The sequence below is a fragment of the Cotesia glomerata genome, linkage group LG8 (assembly GCF_020080835.1).
Source record: "Cotesia glomerata isolate CgM1 linkage group LG8, MPM_Cglom_v2.3, whole genome shotgun sequence".
NCBI lineage: Eukaryota > Metazoa > Arthropoda > Insecta > Hymenoptera > Braconidae > Cotesia > Cotesia glomerata.
This window is the reverse complement of record NC_058165.1, coordinates 547222-559957: the sequence shown is the minus strand read 5'-3', so window position 1 is coordinate 559957 and position 12736 is coordinate 547222. Positions and strand designations below refer to the sequence as shown.

At 41.6% G+C, this 12736-nt stretch overlaps 1 protein-coding gene and 1 long non-coding RNA gene across 2 annotated transcripts; both read left to right on the top strand.

Annotated features, from left to right (window-relative positions):
- Positions 1–1113: 1113 nt before the first annotated feature.
- Positions 1114–1364, top strand: LOC123270497. Its single transcript, XR_006510614.1, has 2 exons — positions 1114–1146; positions 1296–1364. It is a non-coding gene; the product is annotated as an uncharacterized LOC123270497 (long non-coding RNA).
- Positions 1365–11381: 10017 nt separating this feature from the next.
- LOC123270483 (prion-like-(Q/N-rich) domain-bearing protein 25) lies at positions 11382–12432 on the top strand. The gene is made up of 2 exons (XM_044736561.1): positions 11382–11662; positions 11719–12432. Exons 1-2 carry the CDS (start codon positions 11644–11646, stop codon positions 12309–12311), a joined length of 612 nt encoding a protein of 203 aa, XP_044592496.1. The 5' UTR covers positions 11382–11643; the 3' UTR covers positions 12312–12432.
- The last annotated feature ends 304 nt before the right edge of the window (positions 12433–12736 follow it).

Below are 12736 nucleotides of genomic sequence, written 5' to 3'. Positions count from 1 at the left end.
AATTTTCATTATTAACACTCACCCCCGCAACCCCTTGTGGAGTACGATATCGTTAAATTCGTTTATAAATTTTTACATCACTAACAAAAAATTCATACAAAATTAGGATTCTCTAGGAGCTATAGCTCGGAAATTTTAAATTTTCATTGTTAACGCCCACCCCCGCAATCCATATTGGGAGTAGATTGTCATAAAATCCGCTCTTAGATCATTTCTACATCACATATAGGAGATTCCTGCCAAATTTGGAGTCAATAGGAGCTATAGTTTAAAAATGGGAATTATCCATTGTCAACGCCCCCGCAACCCCCCTTGTAGGTGGAATTTCGTAAAATCCGTTCTTAGCTGACCTTTACACGGCGAAAGAAATATTCTTACCAAATTTCAAGTCTCTACGCTTTATGGTTTCAGAGATATCGTGATGAGTCAATATATAGGTGGAAATCTCTTATATATATATAGATAGATTATTAGGGCCGAGAATTTAGTTTTTTTAAAAGAGAGAGACAGAAGATAGGCGTAGCCAAGCGTTCTGATTGGTCGTAATAAATAAATTGTTTTTTGTTTATCGCTATTAAGTGAAGATAGCAGCTTGAATAAAAAATAAAATTTAGATTGCTAATCCAAAATGAAAATATAAAAAATATGTCAAAAAAAAAAACAGGTTAGTTTGCAGATCTGAAGGTGCTTGTAAACAAATACAAGTCTGTGCTGCTCAGATAAATAAAGAAGAGAATTTGAAACACCGTGTTGTAACTAAAATGTTTAATGAAATGAATTAAAAGTGAACAGTGACAAGCTGGCGATTTCGCTGGAGATCGCGTAAAGGAATTGCTCCCGGTCTCACTGGTAATTTTGCTGGAGATCGCACTGACGGTCTTTTTAAAGGTCTCGCTGGAGGTCACGCTAGAAATCTTGCTGACAGTCTCGCTGGAGATCACGCTGATAGTTTTTCTAGAGGTCTCGCTGTCGGTATCACTGGAGGTCGTTTTGCTGGGAGTTGTGCTAATGGTATGGCTGCCGGTCTCGCTGGTAATTTTGCTAGCGATCACAGTGACGGTTTCGCTCGAGATCACGCTGACGGTCTCTCTAGAGGTTTCATAGGAGATCGTCAGCGTGATCTCCAGCAAGACTCCCAGAAAAACCGTCAGCGTAATCACCAGCGAGACCTCCAGAAAGATCGTCAGCGTGATCTCCAGCGAGATCGTCAGCGTGATCTCTTGTGAAACCTCTAGAGAGACCGTCAGCGTGATCACCAGCGAGACCTCCAGAAAGTTCGTCAGCATGATCTCCAGCGAGATCGTCAGCGTGATCTCCAGCAAGACTCCCAGAAAAACCGTCAGCGTAATCACCAGCGAGATCTCCAAAAAGATCGTCAGCTTGATTTCCAGCGAGACTTCCAAAAAGATCGTCAGCGTGATGGCCAGCGAGTCTTCCAGAAATACCATCAGCGTGATTACCAGCGAGACCTACAGAAAGATCGTCAGTGTGATCACCAGCGAGATCGTCAGCGTGATCTCCAGCGAGACCTCCAGAATGATCGTCAGCATGATCTCCAGCGAGATCGTCAGCGTGATCTCCAGCGAGACTCCCAGAAAAACCGTCAGCGTAATCACCAGCGAGACCTCCAGAAAGATCGTCAGCGTGATCTCCAGCGAGACCTCCAGAAAGACCGTCAGCGTGATCTCGAGCGAAACCGTCACTGTGATCGCTAGCAAAATTACCAGCGAGACCGGTAGCCATACCATTAGCACAACTCCCAGCCAAACGACCTCCAGTGATACCGACAGCGAGACCTCGAGAAAAACTATCAGCGTGATCTCCAGCGAGACCGTCAGCAAGATTTCTAGCGTGACCTCCAGCGAGACCTTTAAAAAGACCGTCAGTGCGATCTCCAGCAAAATTACCAGTGAGACCGGGAGCAATTCCTTTACGCGATCACCAGCGAAATCGCCAGCTTGTCACTGTTCACTTTTAATTCATTTCATTAAACATTTTAGTTACAACACGGTGTTTCAAATTCTCTTCTTTATTTATCTGAGCAGCACAGACTTGTATTTGTTTACAAGCACCTTCAGATCTGCAAACTAACCTGTTTTTTTTTTGACATATTTTTTATATTTTCATGTTGGATTAGCAATCTAAATTTTATTTTTTATTCAAGCTGCTGTCTTCACTTAATAGCGATAAACAAAAAAAACAATTTATTTATTACGACCAATCAGAACGCTTGGCTACGCCTATCTTCTGTCTCACTCTTTTAAAAAAACTAAATTCTCGGCCCTAATGATTATGTATGATTAGATCTGGCCAATTTTCAGGTCTAATTATATACATATAAGTGATTATATATAACTATATATGATTAGGCAAATTCCTTTTTTCCCGGGTACCCAGATGCGAAATGAACTTTGAGTGATTAATGATGATTGACTTGATTGGTCCTTGAAGGAATTGGTGACAGATGCGAAGACGACGAGTGCGATACGATCGGAAATGCCGTTTGTAAAGAAGATAACGTCAACACTATGTTCTCTTCGAAGGAAGAAGGGTATACTGAGTACACGTGCCAATGCAAGCCCAACCATTACCAGTGGAAGACGGGATGTGTCAAGTTCGCGAATGGTAAGTAGAAAAGAGTCACTGATTAGAATGATGAGAATACTGAAGAATTTTTAAGATTTGACGGAACAATGCAAAGATAGTATTGGATGTCGCAAGATTACTGGAAGCAGGTGCAATATGACGTCCAAGACTTGCCAGTGCAAGGAGAAAAATTACTACCTGGCAGAAGGAAAATGCTATAAAAAAGCGAAAAGTAAGATAATCTTGAGTGATAAAGAGTAAGGAGGAAATACTAATAGGTTTGTTAATGGAAGGTTTGGGAGGAGACTGTAAAAATGACGCGGGCTGCACGAAAATTGTAAATGCAGGATGTCTGAGTAAAGTATGTGAGTGCAAGGAAAACTTCTACAATTGGAAAGGACTATGCTACGAGTATGCAGAGGGTACGTATGAAAAAATAATAGTGTAATAGGAAAGTAGAAGAAAAAAATTAATTGAAGTATACTGCAGATGTTGGAGGCGACTGCCAAGTTGGAGAAGGCTGCAAAAAGTTAAATAATACAAAATGTATTGAGAAATTATGCAAGTGTCCTACTGACTGGTATTCATTCGGTAAAGAGTGCTTTGAAGAAGTTAGAACAATTGGTGGAGAATGCAAAAGCTGGAAAGGTTGTCGAAAAATAAAAGACTCTAATTGTTCCAACGGTTTTTGCAAATGCAAAACTAGCTATTACCGTCACCAGAACCAATGTTTCGTTAAAGCAAAAAGTGTTGGAGAAAACTGCAAGAACGATAATGGGTGCCCTGACATGGTAACGATGCAATGTAATTCCGATAAATGTGAATGCAAAACAACGCATTACGAGCATGATAAATCATGCCTCCTGAAGGCAAAAACGTTAGGTGGTCAATGCAAGAATGACGACGGATGTCTTAACATCGAAAACGCTGTTTGTAATACGGGAAGGTCAGCTTGCGAATGCAAAACAACGCATTATAAGGACGTTAAATCATGTCTTCTGAAGGCATCGGAGTTGGGTGGTCAGTGCAAGAATGACGACGGATGTCTTAATATAGAAAACGCTAATTGTAATAAGACAACATCGACATGCGAATGCAAAACAACGCATTATAAGGACGTTAAATCATGCCTCCTGAAGGCATCGGAGTTGGGTGGTCAGTGCAAGAATGACGACGGATGTCTCAATATAGAAAACGCTGATTGTAATAAGACAACATCGACATGTGAATGCAAAACAACGCATTATAAGGACGTTAAATCATGTCTTCTGAAGGCATCGGAGTTGGGTGGTCAGTGCAAGAATGACGACGGATGTCTTAATATAGAAAACGCTAATTGTAATAAGACAACATCGACATGCGAATGCAAAACAACGCATTATAGGGACGTTAAATCATGCCTTCTGAAGGCATCGGAGTTGGGTGGTCAGTGCAAGAATGACGACGGATGTCTTAATATAGAAAACGCTGATTGTAATAAGACAACGTCGACATGTGAATGCAAAACAACGCATTATAAGGACGTTAAATCATGTCTTCTGAAGGCATCGGAGTTGGGTGGTCAGTGCAAGAATGACGACGGATGTCTTAATATTGAAAACGCTAATTGTAATAAGACAACATCGACATGCGAATGCAAAACAACGCATTATAGGGACGTTAAATCATGCCTCCTGAAGGCATCGGAGTTGGGTGGTCAGTGCAAGAATGACGACGGATGTCTCAATATAGAAAACGCTGATTGTAATAAGACAACGTCGACATGTGAATGCAAAACAACGCATTATAAGGACGTTAAATCATGTCTTCTGAAGGCATCGGAGTTGGGTGGTCAGTGCAAGAATGACGACGGATGTCTTAATATTGAAAACGCTAATTGTAATAAGACAACATCGACATGCGAATGCAAAACAACGCATTATAAGGACGTTAAATCATGCCTCCTGAAGGCATCGGAGTTGGGTGGTCAGTGCAAGAATGACGACGGATGTCTCAATATAGAAAACGCTGATTGTAATAAGACAACATCGACATGTGAATGCAAAACAACGCATTATAAGGACGTTAAATCATGTCTTCTGAAGGCATCGGAGTTGGGTGGTCAGTGCAAGAATGACGACGGATGTCTTAATATAGAAAACGCTAATTGTAATAAGACAACATCGACATGCGAATGCAAAACAACGCATTATAGGGACGTTAAATCATGCCTCCTGAAGGCATCGGAGTTGGGTGGTCAGTGCAAGAATGACGACGGATGTCTCAATATAGAAAACGCTGATTGTAATAAGACAACGTCGACATGTGAATGCAAAACAACGCATTATAAGGACGTTAAATCATGTCTTCTGAAGGCATCGGAGTTGGGTGGTCAGTGCAAGAATGACGACGGATGTCTTAATATAGAAAACGCTAATTGTAATAAGACAACATCGACATGCGAATGCAAAACAACGCATTATAGGGACGTTAAATCATGCCTCCTGAAGGCATCGGAGTTGGAGTAGTCAGTGCAAGAATGACGACGGATGTCTTAATATAGAAAACGCTGATTGTAATAAGACAACGTCGACATGTGAATGCAAAACAACGCATTATAAGGACGTTAAATCATGTCTTCTGAAGGCATCGGAGTTGGGTGGTCAGTGCAAGAATGACGACGGATGTCTTAATATTGAAAACGCTAATTGTAATAAGACAACATCGACATGCGAATGCAAAACAACGCATTATAGGGACGTTAAATCATGCCTCCTGAAGGCATCGGAGTTGGGTGGTCAGTGCAAGAATGACGACGGATGTCTCAATATAGAAAACGCTGATTGTAATAAGACAACGTCGACATGTGAATGCAAAACAACGCATTATAAGGACGTTAAATCATGTCTTCTGAAGGCATCAGAGTTGGGTGGTCAGTGCAAGAATGACGACGGATGTCTTAATATAGAAAACGCTAATTGTAATAAGACAACATCGACATGCGAATGCAAAACAACGCATTATAGGGACGTTAAATCATGCCTCCTGAAGGCATCGGAGTTGGGTGGTCAGTGCAAGAATGACGACGGATGTCTTAATATAGAAAACGCTGATTGTAATAAGACAACGTCGACATGTGAATGCAAAACAACGCATTATAAGGACGTTAAATCATGTCTTCTGAAGGCATCGGAGTTGGGTGGTCAGTGCAAGAATGACGACGGATGTCTTAATATTGAAAACGCTAATTGTAATAAGACAACATCGACATGCGAATGCAAAACAACGCATTATAAGGACGTTAAATCATGCCTCCTGAAGGCATCGGAGTTGGGTGGTCAGTGCAAGAATGACGACGGATGTCTCAATATAGAAAACGCTGATTGTAATAAGACAACGTCGACATGTGAATGCAAAACAACGCATTATAAGGACGTTAAATCATGTCTTCTGAAGGCATCGGAGTTGGGTGGTCAGTGCAAGAATGACGACGGATGTCTTAATATAGAAAACGCTAATTGTAATAAGACAACATCGACATGCGAATGCAAAACAACGCATTATAGGGACGTTAAATCATGCCTCCTGAAGGCATCGGAGTTGGGTGGTCAGTGCAAGAATGACGACGGATGTCTTAATATAGAAAACGCTGATTGTAATAAGACAACGTCGACATGTGAATGCAAAACAACGCATTATAAGGACGTTAAATCATGTCTTCTGAAGGCATCGGAGTTGGGTGGTCAGTGCAAGAATGACGACGGATGTCTTAATATTGAAAACGCTAATTGTAATAAGACAACATCGACATGCGAATGCAAAACAACGCATTATAGGGACGTTAAATCATGCCTCCTGAAGGCATCGGAGTTGGGTGGTCAGTGCAAGAATGACGACGGATGTCTTAATATAGAAAACGCTGATTGTAATAAGACAACGTCGACATGTGAATGCAAAACAACGCATTATAAGGACGTTAAATCATGTCTTCTGAAGGCATCGGAGTTGGGTGGTCAGTGCAAGAATGACGACGGATGTCTTAATATTGAAAACGCTAATTGTAATCAGTTAACATCGACATGCGAATGCAAAACAACGCATTATAAGGACGTTAAATCATGCCTCCTGAAGGCATCGGAGTTGGGTGGTAAGTGCAAGAATGACGACGGATGTCTCAATATAGAAAACGCTGATTGTAATAAGACAACGTCGACATGTGAATGCAGAACAACGCATTATAAGGACGTTGAATCATGTCTTCTGAAGGCATCGGAGTTGGGTGGTCAGTGCAAGAATGACGACGGATGTCTTAATATAGAAAATGCTGATTGTAATAAGACAACGTCGACATGTGAATGCAAAACAACGCATTATAAGGACGTTAAATCATGTCTTCTGAAGGCATCGGAGTTGGGTGGTCAGTGCAAGAATGACGACGGATGTCTTAATATAGAAAACGCTAATTGTAATAAGACAACATCGACATGCGAATGCAAAACAACGCATTATAGGGACGTTAAATCATGCCTCCTGAAGGCATCGGAGTTGGGTGGTCAGTGCAAGAATGACGACGGATGTCTTAATATAGAAAACGCTGATTGTAATAAGACAACGTCGACATGTGAATGCAAAACAACGCATTATAAGGACGTTAAATCATGTCTTCTGAAGGCATCGGAGTTGGGTGGTCAGTGCAAGAATGACGACGGATGTCTTAATATAGAAAACGCTAATTGTAATAAGACAACATCGACATGCGAATGCAAAACAACGCATTATAGGGACGTTAAATCATGCCTCCTGAAGGCATCGGAGTTGGGTGGTCAGTGCAAGAATGACGACGGATGTCTCAATATAGAAAACGCTGATTGTAATAAGACAACGTCGACATGTGAATGCAAAACAACGCATTATAAGGACGTTAAATCATGTCTTTTGAAGGCATCAGCGTTAGGTGAACATTGCAAGAATGACGACGGATGTCTTAATATAGAAAACGCTAATTGTAATAAGACAACGTTGACATGTGAATGCAAAACAACGCATTATAAGGACGTTAAATCATGTCTTCTGAAGGCATCGGAGTTGGGTGGTCAGTGCAAGAATGACGACGGATGTCTTAATATAGAAAACGCTAATTGTAATAAGACAACATCGACATGCGAATGCAAAACAACGCATTATAGGGACGTTAAATCATGCCTCCTGAAGGCATCGGAGTTGGGTGGTCAGTGCAAGAATGACGACGGATGTCTTAATATAGAAAACGCTGATTGTAATAAGACAACGTCGACATGTGAATGCAAAACAACGCATTATAAGGACGTTAAATCATGTCTTCTGAAGGCATCGGAGTTGGGTGGTCAGTGCAAGAATGACGACGGATGTCTTAATATTGAAAACGCTAATTGTAATAAGACAACATCGACATGCGAATGCAAAACAACGCATTATAGGGACGTTAAATCATGCCTCCTGAAGGCATCGGAGTTGGGTGGTCAGTGCAAGAATGACGACGGATGTCTTAATATAGAAAACGCTAATTGTAATAAGACAACATCGACATGTGAATGCAAAAGAACGCATTATAAAAACGATAAATCATGCCTCCCGAAGGCATCGGTGTTGGGTGGTTCTTGCAAGAATAACGATGGATGTCTAAATATTAAAAACGCTGTTTGTAATGAGAAAACGTCGGCTTGCGAATGCAAATCAACACATTATGAGGATGTTAAATCATGCCTCTCGAAGGCATCGGCGTTGGGTGGTCATTGTAAGAATGACGACGGATGTCTAAATGTTGACAACACTTTTTGTAATATTAAAATGTCGGCTTGCGAATGCAAAATAACGCATTATAAGGATGTTAAATCATGCCTTCCGAAGGCATCGGCGTTGGGTGGTCATTGTAAGAATGACGACGGATGTCTAAATGTTGACAACACTTTTTGTAATATGAAAATGTCGGCTTGCAAATGCAAAACAACACATTATATGGATGTGAAATCATGCCTTCCGAAGGCATTGGCGTTGGGTGATCATTGCAAGAATGACGACGGATGTCTAAATGTTGAAAACGCTGTTTGTAATGAGAAAACGTCGGCTTGCGAATGCAAAATAACGCATTATAGGGATGTTAAATCATGCCTTCCGAAGGCATTGGCGTTAGGTGGTCATTGCAAGAATGACGACGGATGTCTAAATGTTGAAAACGCTGTTTGTAATGAGAAAACGTTGGCTTGCGAATGCAAAACAACACATTATATGGATGTGAAATTATGCCTCTCAAGGGCATCGGCGTTGGGTGGTCATTGCAAGAATGACAACGGATGTCTAAATATTGACAACACTGTTTGTAATAAGAAAATGTCGGCTTGCGAATGCAAAATAACGCATTATAGAGATGTTAAATCATGCCTCCCGAAGGCATCGGCGTTGGGTGGTCATTGCAAGAATGACGACGGATGTCTAAATATTGACAACACTGTTTGTAATAAGAAAATCTCGGCTTGCGAATGCAAAATAACGCATTATAAGGATGTTAAATCATGCCTCCCGAAGGCATCGGCGTTGGGTGGTTATTGCAAGAATAACGACGGTTGTCTAAATGTTGAAAATGCTGTTTGTAATAAGAAAACTTCGGCTTGCGAATGCGAAACAACGCATTATAAGGATGTTAAATCATGCTTTCCGAAGGCATCGGCGTTGGGTGGTCATTGCAAGAATGACGACGGATGTCTGAATATTGACAACACTGTTTGTAATAAGAAAATTTCGGCTTGCGAATGCAAAATAACGCATTATAAGGATGTTAAATCATGCCTCCCGAAAGCATCGGCGTTGGGTGGTCATTGCAAAAATGACGACGGATGTCTTAATGTTGAAAACGCTGTTTGTCATAAGAAAACGTCGGCGTGCGAATGCAAAACAACGCATTATAAGGATGTTAAATCATGCCTCCTAAAAGCATCGGCGTTGGGTGGTCATTGCAAGAATGACGACGGTTGTCTAAATGTTGAAAACGCTGTTTGTAATAAGAAAACGTCGGCTTGCGAATGCATAACAACACATTATATGGATGTGAAATCATGCCTTCCGAAGGCATTGGCGTTGGGTGGTCATTGCATGAATGACGACGGATGTCTAAATATTGACAACACTGTTTGTAATAAGAAAATTTTGGCTTGCGAATGCAAAATAACGCATTATAAGTATGTTAAATCATGCCTCCCGAAGGCATCAGCGTTGGGTGGTCATTGCAAGAATGACGACGGATGTCTAAATGTTGAAAACGCTGTTTGTAATAAGAAAACGTCGGCTTGCGAATGCAAAACAACACATTATATGGATGTAAAATCATGCTTCTCAAAGGCATCGGCGTTGGGTGGTCATTGCAAGAATGACGACGGATGTCTAAATGTTGAAAACGCTGTTTGTAATAAGACAACGTCGGCTTGCGAATGCAAAAAAACGCATTATAAGGATGTTAAATCATGCCTTCCGAAGGCATCGGCGTTAGGTGGTCATTGCAAGAATGACGACGGATGTCTAAATATTGACAACACTGTTTGTAATAAGAAAATGTCGGCTTGCGAATGCAAAATAACGCATTATAAGGATGTTAAATCATGCCTCCCGAAGGCATCGGCGTTGGGTGGTCATTGCAAGAATGACGACGGATGTCTTAATGTTGAAAACGCTGTTTGTAATAAGAAAACGTCGGCTTGCGAATGCAAAACAACGCATTATAAGGACGTTAAATCATGTCTTCTGAAGGCATCGGAGTTGGGTGGTCAGTGCAAGAATGACGACGGATGTCTTAATATAGAAAACGCTAATTGTAATAAGACAACATCGACATGCGAATGCAAAATAACGCATTATAAGGATGTTAAATCATGCCTCCCAAAGGCATCGGCGTTGGGTGGTCATTGCAAGAATGACGACGGTTGTCTAAATGTTGAAAATGCTGTTTGTAATAAGAAAACTTCGGCTTGCGAATGCAAAACAACGCATTATAAGGATGTTAAATCATGCCTTCCGAAGGCATCAGCGTTGGGTCGTCACTGCAAGAATGACGACGGATGTCTTAATATTGAAAACGCTGTTTGTAATAAGAAAATGTCGGCTTGCGAATGCAAAATAACGCATTATAAGTATGCTAAATCATGCCTCCCGAAGGCATCGGCGTTGGGTGGTCATTGCAAGAATGACGACGGATGTCTAAATGTTGAAAACGCTATTTGTAATAAGAAAACTTCGGCTTGCGAATGCAAAACAACGCATTATAAGGATGTTAAATCATGCCTCCCGAAGGCATCAGCGTTGGGTGGTCACTGCAAGAATGACGACGGATGTCTTAATATTGAAAACGCTGTCTGTAGTAAGGAAAGGTCGGCTTGCGAATGCGAAACTGGTTTCTACAATTACGAGGACAAATGCTATCCTTTAACTGTTCGTGAGTATTTAGTTAATTTATTTTATTTTTTTATCATCTATCTTTCGTTACCATACTCTGATATATCATTTTCTTTCTGTTTAGGTCTCCATGGATATTGCCAGCATCACGAAGCCTGTGCGTTATTGTCTCACTCATACTGTCCCAGGCATACTTGCGAGTGTCTCCCACTTAATCATGAGAGTGATTCTGGTTTTTGCTTTGGTATGGTCGGTTCTTACTGCCGTCACTCCGACGAGTGTTATGGTTCCGCCTCTGTCTGTCCTTCTGGTTCTTGCGAGTGTCCTTATAATGTTGGATATCTCTTTAACGGCCAATGTTTGCCATACGTCAAAGGTTAATTCTTTTTTCACCTAACAAATCCCTACTACTTCTGACCAATCTTTTCTTTTCCAGACTTTTCTACGCAATGCTATAGTAATGATTCCTGTCGCTCAATTCCTTATTCAACTTGCGGACGCCGCTTTTGCGAGTGCTGGACTAGCTACAAGCCTTATTACAATGTTTGCCAAGGTCCTATTGGCGCTCGATGTAACTGGAACCTTAATTGCTACGTCAACAACTCTTTCTGCTCCCAGGGTATCTGTCGTTGTCCTGACGGCCACAAAGTTGTAGACAATATGTGCACCCGTAACTCAAGTAAGCTAACCATCATCATCTCTTTCCAATCTTTTTATTTTCAATCTCTCTTGCAGATCTAGGCGAATCTTGCAGCAATTCCGACCAATGCACAACCAGGTTCTCTTTCTGTGATGGCAGGAGCTGCCAGTGTCAATTACACTACCATTCTGTCAACGGCGCTTGCGTAGGCTTCGACAATGCTCTCTGCTATGTCAATTCAGACTGCTACAAAGGAAAAGGAACCGTTCCAAATCCTTCAAGGGAGTGTCTTCACAATGAGTGCCGTTGCCTACCCAACTACCGGCCTCATGGGCACTCCTGCCTTCCGCTCACCAACGGTTCCTGTTATACTCATAAAGATTGTTACGTCGAAGACTCGATATGCGTGGGCACCTGTCAGTGCTCTTCAGAACACTACGAGAAGAACTTCAAATGCCACTCCTTTGCTACTAGGCTTCGCGATGATTGTTACTATCACGAAGACTGCCAGAATGTAATAATCTTGACCTGTGGTCACGGCGTTGGTTGTCCTGATCATTCACTCTACTCCCAATGCGTCGATTACGAGTGCTCTTGTCCTGACGGCTACTCCCGCCTTTATGCTGGTCAATATTATTGCTCCAGGCCAGGTAATACTGATGATAACTCATTAACGTACAGCTTCTAATTGTCTTACTATTTCAGCTCGTGCTTTCACTTGCCAGCCCCTGCTTTACGGTAGCGATTGTCCACGACTCTTCACTTGCCAAAATGGTCAATGCCTTTGCCCGTCAGGCTACTGGAAAAGTTATCGAGGTAGTTGTCTTGCACACAATGGTAATTTCTGCTTTGATTATTCCGACTGTGGGTACAAGAATTCTGAGTGTGGACCTGGTAATACCTGCCAGTGCAAAAAGGATCACTACCTTATCGATAAGGCCTGCTACCCTTACGCCAGAAGTAGAACCTAATCCTGCTAGCTTAGACCAGGTTGATATCTTGGCTTGTTTCAGATCTTAATGATGCCTGCGACTTTCCGGAAGCTTGTGCGAACCTTAAGAACGCTGCTTGCATTCAGGGTTTTTGCCAATGTCATCAGCATCATCGTCAAGT